This window comes from Styela clava, chromosome 13, assembly GCF_964204865.1.
Source record: "Styela clava chromosome 13, kaStyClav1.hap1.2, whole genome shotgun sequence".
Classification (NCBI taxonomy): domain Eukaryota; kingdom Metazoa; phylum Chordata; class Ascidiacea; order Stolidobranchia; family Styelidae; genus Styela; species Styela clava.
In genome coordinates this window covers 4,932,284-4,945,111 of record NC_135262.1, presented here as the reverse complement: position 1 = coordinate 4,945,111, position 12,828 = coordinate 4,932,284, and the positions used below count along the sequence as shown (strand labels likewise).

The 12,828-nt window shown below is 32.3% G+C and overlaps 1 protein-coding gene across 3 annotated transcripts in view; it reads right to left on the bottom strand.

The window, feature by feature from the left end:
* The window catches only part of LOC120332894 (phosphatidylinositol 4-phosphate 5-kinase type-1 alpha-like), a 30,895-nt gene extending 18,406 nt beyond the window's left edge, over positions 1–12,489 (bottom strand). For all 3 annotated transcript variants that reach the window (XM_039400230.2, XM_039400231.2, XM_078119331.1), the window contains exons 1-8: positions 12,354–12,489; positions 11,740–11,765; positions 9,829–9,918; positions 8,885–9,015; positions 8,012–8,129; positions 6,086–6,238; positions 3,444–3,563; positions 1,364–1,543 (exon numbers count right to left, since the gene is read on the bottom strand). In XM_039400230.2, the coding sequence (XP_039256164.2) occupies positions 1,364–1,543; positions 3,444–3,563; positions 6,086–6,238; positions 8,012–8,129; positions 8,885–9,015; positions 9,829–9,918; positions 11,740–11,765; positions 12,354–12,387 (852 nt within the window). In that variant the 5' untranslated portion in view covers positions 12,388–12,489. The remainder of the gene's footprint in view (positions 1–1,363; positions 1,544–3,443; positions 3,564–6,085; positions 6,239–8,011; positions 8,130–8,884; positions 9,016–9,828; positions 9,919–11,739; positions 11,766–12,353) is intronic.
* Positions 12,490–12,828: the final 339 nt, after the last annotated feature.

Below are 12,828 nucleotides of genomic sequence, written 5' to 3'. Positions count from 1 at the left end.
TATGTCATTCATATGTTGTGATAAAATTTGTGGACACTGTAAAACACAAATGGTGATATCTTCTATAGGAAATGAAATTTGCTAAAAGTGGAAATAAACAATGAAACTCATTTAACGATAATGCATTTGCTTACTATAAATAATTTGGTATCCACAGTAACTATAACAGCATGTATTTTCACCTCTATTAGTAAACCCTATACAGATAATAACCCTGCATATACAGCAACAGATAATCGCTATGCAATTAAAATCAAGGAGATTATATCTAATGACCAAGCGATCAGAGCAGTGTGAGGCGCACAGGCCACAACCTGACCATTTATTGTGGCCGTTGTCAACATCAAGGTTTTTTCCCATCAAGCATAAAATTCAAATCTGACAGTTTATGTTTAAAAAGTCGCTCACGTGGGTAAAATTACATAACTTTTTTTGCTTTTTTCGCTGCGTTAAGTCTTTCGCCATTTTGCTCGATGCCTTCATGACTCTAAGGCTGAGCAATAGCCGTCTTATTTTTGTGTGGCACAGCTATACATTTAAAGTTGGTCTATGACCCACTGACAAAAAATGTTACACACTCTTGGATCAGAATATCAGACTTAATAACTATATAGGTGTCGGAGAAATGAAGACCTCGCATTTAGCCTTATTGTTGAAATCTCAAATAGGTTGAATAACTAAGTAGGCTATGCCAAACCAGTACGATTGCCATAGCTTCTTATGAGAGAGATATTTATTATTTTGTCAACAAAAATACATACAGTCATTAATAAGGAAAAAAATATACCAGAAATAAAATTGCTTTGGTATAGGCAAAAAGCATACACTAAGTGTGCATACACTAGGCCAGGGCTTCCCAAACTAGTAAGACGAATTTGCAGATTTGCAAAGAGTACACCAACTTTAGACCTAGTACTATAGGCCTATCTATTGTACTTTTTAGACTTTTGATACAAAACACAATCATTACGCCTAACATTACACACAAACTGAATGAATTGAGTAAGCTTTCTCAAACGAGGGTGACCGTACATTTGAACCCATGTGTATATCCACGAGTTCAATCTATATGCGGGTACTGAAACCCATGGGTTAGGGTTAGTATGGGTTCAAATATCTCTAAAACAAAAAAAAGTCCATAGGTGCAATAGTATGCAGGTGCAATTGTCGTGGGTTCAAATGTACATGGGTTCAAATGTAATGGAACCTCAAACCAGAAATGTTCCAGCAGCTAGCTTTGTATCAGAGCCTTGCTCTTTGTAGAAGTGCCTCATAAAAATCAAAGACGAATAATAAAATCTCGAATTTTATTTCCATGCTCGACAACTCATTGAAGTGTCTTATAAGAAAAAAATATACATACCAAGCAATCCCTCTGCATTGTTTTCATGAAAGCAGCGTGGATGTCTTGTTCCATTGTTATACCGTCTGGTAAATCAGTGAGTATATCCAGATCTTTGAATGTTGGACTACTCTTTGCTCTTTCTGCTTTTGATGCTTTCCTTTTGAACGTTGATCCTTTCAAATCAAATTTCATGTGCATCTGGAATAAAATAAAATTAAGTATGACAGTATGTTATGATTTAAAGGTTTTATGTTAGCACAAGAAAAGAGGAATGCTGATGAAACGGCTCAATATTAAAACAGTTAGCAATATGACAGCAATACATTGTGGTAACGGTGGCCTAGTGATTTTAAAGCGGTAGTTATACATAACAATTATGGTATCCCAAGTTACGTGAAATCATATGAACTACTGAATACCGATACACAAAATGCAAAATGATGGTCTTTTGTAGCAATGACTCAAATGTCTATACAGTCGCCGTTCATCGATAGTCGAGACAATAAATAGTTGACAAAAAGATTACTAAGATATATTATTGTGAATTTTTTTGGTTTGATTTCTTTTCCCCTTTTGTAATTATTGTGTCATTACTTAATATTGTTGTTTGAATAAGTAATAATTACTTGTTTACATGTTTATACGACAGTGCTACTTTGATAATGGTTTATTACAGTTGGTAACAATTCTGTTGTAATCTGCTTTGAGGAAGTAATTTCCTCATGAAAAAAGTTATTAAAAAGCATTCCTGGAATGAGGACGTTCATGACTACCCTCGTGGCAACCTCACTTCCATAACTTTGTGTTTGATGACGAATTCATATGGAGTATGTGTGAATGAAAATAAAAATCCAGCATTTGTTAAAGATTTATAGGTTATTTTTGTGGAATACTAATTCAGACTACCCCAACATTAATGAAATTGAATAGTTTCATTAACAAATGGCTTGATGTTTTGAGGAAATAGGCAAAATAGGCACATCAAAAAATAAGAGTGATACATCCGGATATGGTTGTCTCTTACTAGCTACAACCCAGCCATTATGATTGATTACTAAGTTCAATTTGTTACTACTCGATCAATCATGGGCCGATGATGTGATGTACCATCAAATCAAGTTCATCATTGGGCCAGAGTTGAAAAACAAAGTGTAGTTGACAAATGTACATGCGCCATGTTATGTCGGTTTCAAAGTTTGTTAGAACTTGAGAAAATAAGTCAGATTTAATGTCAATAAATCAATACAAAATCACTCGATTTACAACACAAGTCTTCTAAATGAATATTACTGTGTAATCAGATTAAAAGCAATTACTCTAGTAATCAATAAGTAATAAAATATTGAGATCTTCACTTGGTTAACACAAACAGTCCTTGAACTTGTAACAGAACTAAAATAAGGAAAATCAGAATAAAATTATGACCTAACCCTAACCTGGTACATACATAATAACATATGCAATATACATTGGTTTTTGTGATGCTTTGGAAATGTGTAACTTTGGAAAAACATTTGAATAAAGTTGAATATAAATATTTGAAACAGGCAAATACTGCATTTCGATGAGCAAATACTTTCAAGTGTTCAGAAGCAAATTCAAAACTTTGTTCCATGAAATGCTAAATAAATTTGAAAGTTTTTTCAGCCAAAATAAAATTGGAAGATGCAGCTCAAAGAAATTTTTATTCAGCGCAACTAAATTTTAGCCTGGTAAAGCAATCATTAAAATAATCCAAAATATTATGAGTCGTTTTGTCGATTGAGACCTTTTCTAACAAGGCTGTAAATGAAGCTTATGGGTGGTATAAGGCTACCGTACAATTTTTCTAAAAAAAAATGGCTGCTTATCAGTAGATGGCCTATCCAAATGATCAAACCCTTGGCAAGACAGTCACTCAGCAATGACATTTAACTCTTGACCGTGACACCTACCGTATATTATAGTTTCTTCAACATGCCAATAGATAGGACAACGTTTCGACCAAAAAATCAATCACCATGTTAGATGTGATAATAGAATACAAACAATTATGAAGCCCCACCAACTGTTTTAAAATGTGTACTAAAAATCGAGAGAAAATAAGAAAAATACGAACCTTTAAATGTCTTGGTAACAAATTATTCATTACAACGATTCTGATATTTTTTCCACTGGTTTGTATACAATAAAGACCGTAAAATTTGGGTAACAATGTACGAGGATTTTGAACAAGATTCTGAAAAAAAAAGCAAATTTTATGTAAGATTGTAAGTCCTTATTTATAAGTAAAAATATCAAGCGAACAATGATTGTGGAAATAACATGACAAAAAATAATAAGCTTTTGAATTTTGAAGAAATTAATATTAAAGTAGACATTAAAGGATGGCACCTGTATGAACAGAAGCAAAAAATAAACCTGTATAAGAAATTAACTTGCAACTTTGGCAAGGGCATCAATATATTGAATATTGAATAAATAGAGTTTCCCAACCTTTTAGTCAATGTGTACCAGTTAGGGAATTATTCTGCAGATGCACACCACCACCTAACATTAACTATCAGTTTTTGGCCATAAAAGCAAAAAAAGTAGGCTGCTAAAAGGTTAAATGACACAATCCGATGTGAACATGTAAACTGAACATTCTCTTGCATAGGCTATAGGAATTGTTAAGGAATTTTTGCACCTTTAGACACACCCACTGTGACACACCCACCATCGCACCACAGCCCAAGAAAAACAGGTATTTAGGACAATTTGAAAATAGTGGCTTTCTTTATTTTCCTGTCAACCATTGACCAATTACTGAGTTTTCTCACACCAATCATTAAAACATAAACAATCATTTCTAAAGAGGGGAAACCTGGTACTTATCTTAATCAATACACATCCGTTGATAACAAAACTTACAAAAGATTTGACAAAAGAAATTTATCCAAGCGTGAATATCCACAGTAAACATTATACATAAATAATTCGAATTGGTTATCTGTGGCAACGTACAAAATAAGGAACAACACCTAAATATTTTTTACTAATTTAACAAGTTTAGCGAAAACTATTATTTTGACTGTCACTGCCTAATAATAATTTTGTTACTAGAATGAATAATGCACAAATAATTCGATGTATCTCGAATGTGAATATTTTCAGACAATGGTAGAATCGTAACAAAATAGTTATGTTCTAATAAAATATTATATAGCAGAATTTGGCATATAACATAGTATCTCATCAAACTGGATTCAAAATACAACTTTTTATATGATGTCTCTCTAAACTCTCGAGATAAGATATCGTCGATAGGTACATATTTTATACAAGAACAATATTTTGTATCAAAAGGCATAATTATTGCTTATTAACTTAGACAACTGGCCGCATGCGAGTCACAACCCGGCCTGCCAAACTATTTAGTGTGGCCCTTGTCCCATCAAGCATAAATCCTAATCTGACATTTTATGTTTTAAAAGGTTCATTCTCTTTTCTTACGTTTCCCGCGGTGCTCTAGTTGTTGCAAATTTTTTAATTCTATGTGTACATGGAAAAACTAATTTTTTCGTGTGGCCCATCAAGATGTCTAATTCTGAAGTTGGTTATATGGCCAACCAACAAAAAATTTTGCCCTTGTCCCTTGACTTTAGACTATTTAATAACACAAAAGCATTACAGACATGAATTAAATCACCATACAGAATTTTTTAACACAAAAAGCACTTGAAATATGAGTTAATAGTAGCTGGATTTGATATTGGAAATGTCATTCATTCCACCGTTTTTAAAGAAAATGGAATTTCCCTCGAAAATCTTGAATTTCAACTTCCAGACTACTGTATTTACTATAAAAAGTGTTTCAGAGCGATCCAAGAATAATTAGATTTACGATCAAATGGCATTCAATCCAGCATTTTGCAATTAAATTTGCGAACTGGAATGAGAAAATTGATTTTTCTGCGGAGTCTTTATTAGTAAATGAAGACATATTGATTTACAAAATTGTATTTAATATTGATTTTAAACTTGAGCATGTACTTCATTTGCAGGATCTGTATTGATGATCAAAGAAAAAAAAAATTTTTAAAATAGGAGAGTAATGCTCAAAAATAATTATGGGCACGATGAGTACCAATAATGAATGAGTACTGAGTTTACTGAAACAATAGGCGAAACATTAATCTAAAATAAAAAAAGTATTTCCTTTGATTAATTAAAACACATTTGCAAATTTTGGAAATATATCAGGTTCCATAGAACTGAAAAAAAAATTGAAAAAAAAGAAGTAATATCCATAAGCTACTTCGTTCATCATTAAGTACTACAAATTTGAAATCGGTTGGCCCAAAAGTTACAAAAAAAAGAAATTTTTCACTAATAGCAACAGGATTACAGGACTTTCGGAAAACGATCCATATGTGCACACTTGCGCCCAAAAATTCCTAACTGTATAGTTAAATTGACATGTGCCAAAAATCAGACCATGTTACAAAACTCAAAAAAGATGATATATCCCTTTCAAAGATTAGGATGAAGATATTTTGCTTGATTAAAATTATTATTGCTTTTCTGACATGTGAATTTGATGTAATTGCATCTTTTAAAACCTCTTAGAATCATTCTCAAAAAATATGTTTGTCACAAAGATAAAATTTATATAAATCACCATAATTGAAGGTATGATCAATACCATTGACAGAACATATATGAGTCACATAGAAACAATATTGTTGGAACAATTAAAAAAAAAGTAAAATCACTAACCATATAATAACCAGGTAACAACTTTTGTAAAAATTCAGCTTCCTTGTGTTGAACTGTTTTTATAATAAATTCATCATCGTGAGTTACAAAAAATAGAGATCCACTCGCACCGGGATTTGAGAGTTCTGTGAGAGGATTGGCCATGATTGACAACTGCAAAAACAAACGAGAATTAGTAATGAATTGGATAAACGTTTATAATATAAATAACCAGAGATGGGTGATATAGAAAAATTTTATAGAATAATTCAAATTTTAAATCCAAAATATCGAATCCCAGTAGGGTTTCGAGGATTAGTTTCAGGATGATTGAGGGCAGTGTTCAAAGTCCGTCTCGTGATTCATTTCAATTCTCAATCTACATTGGTTCTTGATGCAAAAAAATTGAAACATACTGTAGTGGGCAAAATTGAAATATTGGAGCATTTCTGCAATGCCGAAACCCAAGCTTGGAAAATGTCGTAAACTAAATTAGATTCAGAAAACTTAATGAAATTCCATGCAAGTGATCATAACACTATAACAGGAAATTAAGTTGTTTCATAATGGTGTTGGTTCATACATTAGTGATGCATTGGTAACATAACTTTTGTCTCCCCAACTTAAGCACTTAACCGAAAACAAAACAAAGGGAAAATCTGGAGTTGTTTTGAAGCTATGAAGATTGTGGATTTTGTATGAATACAAATATTCAAATTTCAATTATATGAAAACATTTCAGATACATAGCAATAATGCAAAATACGCAGGATGTTATCAAGAAAGGTCAATAATAATAGCCATTCTTTAAAAATAAAAAAATTCATGAGAACTGAACAGAAAACTTATGCATTCAAGTGTCATTATTATCCAAACTTAGCGCAAATTACAAATAATTGCATGAGTGAAACAATTTTATTACATATCCACAGTACATTATCCAGACTTGACTTTCATTTTAAACATATTTATTTGTTAACGCTTAAATGGCTATTAGGTATGCGAATTCATTTTCTGTTATACATCATTATACCAATGGTTTGCGAACAGATGGCTATATTTGATGTTCAACGTAGCAGACATATAAATCATTGGTGTAATCGTTGTGTATTCATAAGTTTGAAGTTGAAAATGTAGGCGACAGTGATTTGATTTGTTTTCATTACATTCCGAAGCTTCCACAGCCTTGAAAAAACTTCAATTGCTCAAAATGATAATTTGCTAATGATTTTATTCTAGGCTATATTATCATTCCTTAAAACACAGAAACAAATTTGATGAGAATTTAATAAGATATTGAATATATTTAAATTCAAATCAAATTAATTGGGATATATGACACCTATTGGTCACCCCACCTCTGAATATGACTACTGTTCAGCTCTGTAGAACCACATAGATATTTAGCAGTGTAAGGAGTAAGAACCAAAATAATAAAATCAGTGAATGACTACATCACTCACAGATGTGATTTATTACACATTTCCTATTAATAGTATTTGTACAGGTGATTAACACAATCACATACACTTAACAAAAGTATCATAAACAGAATAGTAATTATAAACTCATCACAGGTCAAGGGTGAGAGGTATAAGGTCAACACAATCGTAAAGTATTGTTGTAATTTTGTTTTCATGCACAAAAGTAACTGGTGAATAACAACAAATTCACTAAACATTTCTCCGTACTCCCGTAGTGTGTGTACCAGATTGGGGTTAGGCCATAACTTTATTTTGATTTTCCTTATTTTAGTTCAATTACGAGTTCAGGGACTGACTGTGTTAGCCAAGTGAATATACCCCCACGGCCCCGCCCATAGATTTCAGCCCCTTTATACAACTTGATGTAAATTAGGCGAACAATATTAGTTACCTCCATATTGGTACACACACTTCTGGAGTGCCCCTTCCTCATATAAAATTAAAGTAATATAACTTGCATTACCATGTAATCCTCAGGCAGAATTCCAAATAATTCTCGAAAATACTTGAAAGCAACAGGTGCGTAGGTCTTAAATCGAAAGTCCTCATAATGATGTGCTGGTGTTAAGTTCGAACCAACCCTGGTTAGATTAAATGACAATGAAAAAAACTGCGCAAAAACTATAGAATACCATACAATTCTTTTCTTGTCACTGTTGCAAACTGCTTGTCTGAAGAAGTCTGATTTTGGTCAGACGAAACGTTACAGAAATACATTTGTGTTAGTGTGCAGCTGGACTCTTGAATTGCATAGTATGGTATTTTTATTAGTGTTACAGCATCCTTGCATTATACGTATACGGATCCACCAGCGCAAAGGCATTGAGGAAGGATTGGGTCTTGTGCAACCTCTACTGACAACCATAAAATATATATCCTTAAAATCGACACAACGTAATTGAAATACAAGAGAATTTTTTTTAGTCACCATTGTATATTCATCATTAAATAATGAGATACATGGCTTTGGACTAGAAAGTGCATACAGTAATGAGTGTTTCTCCAAAGCATTGACTTCCTTGTTTATTTTTGGAACGATGCCTAATCATTAAGAAGTGAACTGTGATGTAACCAACATTTGTCATTCAAACAGTCACTCGGACACCTTTTAATAACACCACCACCATTCATAAATGTTTTTATAGTTCTGAATGATATTTGTTACTTTTCAGTTACCTTTCCAAAATAGAAATATCGGAATTTAAGCCTCCTTTTTTGGAAGGACCAGAATCTTATACATAGATACATGATATATCTACTTTATCTATTGATTGAAACCTAATTTTCATTAGAAATGAATTTTACTAAAAATGAATATTTGTCAACAATAACATACTGTGGAAATGCTGTTGTTTCAACGACTTGAAAATCTTGTAATAAAACATCTCTATCTGGTTTAGAAATAATTCCACCGACTGTGTGACTGATTCCAAGTTGAATGGCACAACTAAGTGCAGATGAAGGTGTCTAGAAGCACAAATGTAATATGTCTTTGTATGGTTACTCGCCAAATACTGCAAAGTGAGGATGTCCATAATCGTAAAGGTGCAAGTAGAAGTTTGATATGTTTCCAATGTTATACTACTTTTAAATCTTAAGAAGTCTGAATTAATTTTCCAATAAAACCCATAAATAATCAAATTTACTGTGAGTTTATTCTGTTAATAAAAGCTTGCAGCCTTGCATATGCAAAAAGTTTTAATATCAAAATTTGGGTTTTCTCCAGAAATGAGAAAATTTTTTTATTCATTGAAGCCTGATGTCTAAGCCAAAATTTGCTCAGATCATAGTTCGAATCCTGAGACAGAACAAAACATTTTCAACCTACAGTCGGATTCGATTTTAAATACTCCCAGACTCAACAGCCCTCCAAAATTCCTTGCCAAATTAGGTAGGATTTGAAATTATATGAATGATTAAATTATATGAATGAAGTCATTTCAAAATTCTTGCTTTTAACAATAACGTCATGATTTCTCTTCTATTTATGATAGTCATCTGATTATTACCATAATTTGTAACAATAAATCATCTTTAGGGATGATGCGATAAAAATTTCAAAATTTGTTAATATACAAATTGGTTTTCAAAATTGAAACTGGATTAAAAAACAAAATCAAGCTATCTGCACAATGTACAAAGTGGGTGGGGATAAATGACGCAGTAGCCAAGATAGGGAAACTGTTGGTGAGTCAATGCCATACATAAGTACAATATAAATAGTTGAACTGCACAACAACAACATTCACATAATTTACATGTGATAAAAACTTCACTTACCCTTTTATACGTGGTTTGACCTGTGGTTGCATCAACTCTTCTATGTCCAATTTTCTTTTCTTTCGGATATTTGGATGTTGACGGAACATCCTGTGAAACAACCAAATATTAATAACAAAAACAAATAAAAAAGATAGCACTAAATAGAGATACACGATTTTATTGAGAATGGAAAATGATATATGAAGGCATATTCACTCAAATTAAGAAATCTGATAATGAATAGTGTACAATTCAATTTCAAATATTCCCTCAAAATCGTAAAACATATCATTTCATTAATTAAGGAAATTTTGATATAAATTTCGATTCTGTTGCATCAAAAACAAAAATTCGACTGAAATTGAATTTCTAAATATAAAACTGAATTTGGCAATAATCAAACGTTGCGAATTACCGAATCCAAAAACGAATTTGAGCATGGAAATGACGAAATCGATGACTGACTATTAATCAATAACACGACTGCAGAAGACTATATTAAGGTATAGTATTGCTTGCTGTTCTACACTTACGTTATATTTTTAAATACTGCCAGAGGCATCAAGGAATTTCAAGTACAATCACATGGTCATGACTAATTACGGTAGATACTTAGTCCTGTTGATTGAAATTTCTTCGTTCAGAAATTGCAAGTAGCCTATTCACAATTACTTGGTCAAAATTGGTTGGAAGAAACTAACTGGTATATCATAAAATATTCTGCTAAAAAGTATGAGCGTTTGAGAGGCCAAAGACTATTTCCTCACAATCATGATTAAAAAATATCTGCTTCTCCTAATGCAATACAAATGTACATTAGGAAACTATGCTACTTTAGCAACATCGATTCCAGTTACACTGTATAGGCCCTACTGTAATAATCAATGCCTAATCCTACATAATCTACAATTTTGAATACATTCTAAAAAAATACTTTTGAAAATGGAATAGGCCTATGGTCTGGATTGAGTCATGTTGAATAAAAACGTAAATGTCAGTGTATATTCATTATTCAACAAATTTATTATAAAAATCAAGAAAAGCCAAACAGTGATTCAATTGGTTTTCTGTTTTCACATTTTCTAGATTAGAAAAAGGGCCTATTTGGTAATAGTGTGAGACTTCAATTGCTCAAAATGATGATTTTTTTACTAAATGACTGCTAAAATCAAGAAGTTGATATATCGAATCGAATATCTGTTTTAATTTTGGATAGCGTGAAAAAGTCAGAACAATCAGAACTATAAAACTAATTTTACATAAATCATTGATGAATTTCCAATGCTTTGATGGAATAATTCAGTTATGAGTATATATGCGTAGCGTATAATATATATTATTATTTTTCATTGCAGACTTTAGAATGTTTTTAGGCCATGCGATTAAGTAATAAAATCAAAATGTGTCAAATTTCTCCTAAATCACCAGCTGACAGTAATTTAAATAATAGAATAACTCTTCAAACATTATAAAATTACATAGGTGGACCGTGGATAAGATGACCTATTGCTTGAAAGTGGTATCACAGGTAACACATTTCATGTTCAAATCACTCAGAGTGTGATAAACTGAGCGCGCAATGCCGAACCAGTAAGATTTTGGTCTTTGCAAAAACAGTAGCTCAAGATATCAGTGGCTACTTGAACAAGGCCTTTTTTCGGAGCGGGAGGTGTGAATAAGCATCATACAAATGAGTACCCAGAATATTGCTTCTGTTGACAAATCGAATAGATCAGACACTCTATGTATATAATAATTAGAACATTACATTCACTACACATATACAATAAAGCAAGGACAACTATGTTGGTGTTTTCCTTGCCCATATCAATTGTGAGCTATTTCTGATTGGTGATGTCATAATGTTTTGCAAACTTTTAATCGTGACAAAAACATTGAGAAATAATGACAGGAAATAAAGTGACTTACATCTGTCTTCCCAGTCTTTTCAGTGTCTGAAAATAAGAAAGAATTAAGATATCAACACCATATAATATCAAATATTTTGTATCACACTTTCACAAAGATGGAGAATGACAAATACAATTCCACCAACAGACACGTGAATAAAAAGTGTTCTAGTCTACTAGGTGTGTAAAATCAGATTTTGGCACGTTTTTACGAAAGTTAGAATATATTCCTAAAATCGGAGTAAGGAGACGAAAATTTGGATTCCGAGGAGTAAGCAGTATCGTACTTTGATATCAGAATCAGGTTTGGGTTATCTCTAGCGAACGCACTAACCAATACCTCGTCACACTAACAATTAAATATAATATCAGCAATGCATGCAAAATTTTGCGCTCCACAAGTATGTGTACCAATATGGAGATAACTAATTTTGTTCGCCTACTTTACATCAACTTGTGTAAAGGGATGGAAGCCGATAAGAAGGGGTATATTCTCTTGGCTAACACAGACAGTGCCCAAACTTGTAATGGAACTAAAATGAGACGAATCGGAATAAAATTATGGCCTAACCCTAACCTGGTACACATACTACAGGATTACCCAAAATTTCAGGTAGATATCAAAAAACTTACTCTCTATAGGTGGTGGATCAGCAGCAGTCGCCATATTCCTTTATGTTAAAATTCACTTTTGTATGATGATAAGTATCTTTCCGTAACTTTAGATTCGCTATAAAGAATATCTAATATACAAATGTATAATACAATTCTGTGAACCATAAAAACAATATTTTGTTTTTATTACGGTAATTATTCTGTATCACAAGTAGTATATATTTTAAAATTTGTAACCAAACATTTTTTCACTTAATCTTCTCGAAGCTAAGTCACTCAGGAATTAGGAATTGATCTCTATGCAAAGGTGTGAGCGAAGTGCCAAAAGCTACCGCGACTATTTTTTGAGTTATACTCTGTTCGTTTCAAATAACGTTTATTTGCAATCTTCTGAAAAATACCTCATTAGACCACCCATACTGAAATATATCTGAAGATTGTTTTCGACAACCTAATTTCACTGGGTTCTCAACTATACAGACGAAAGCTGCGC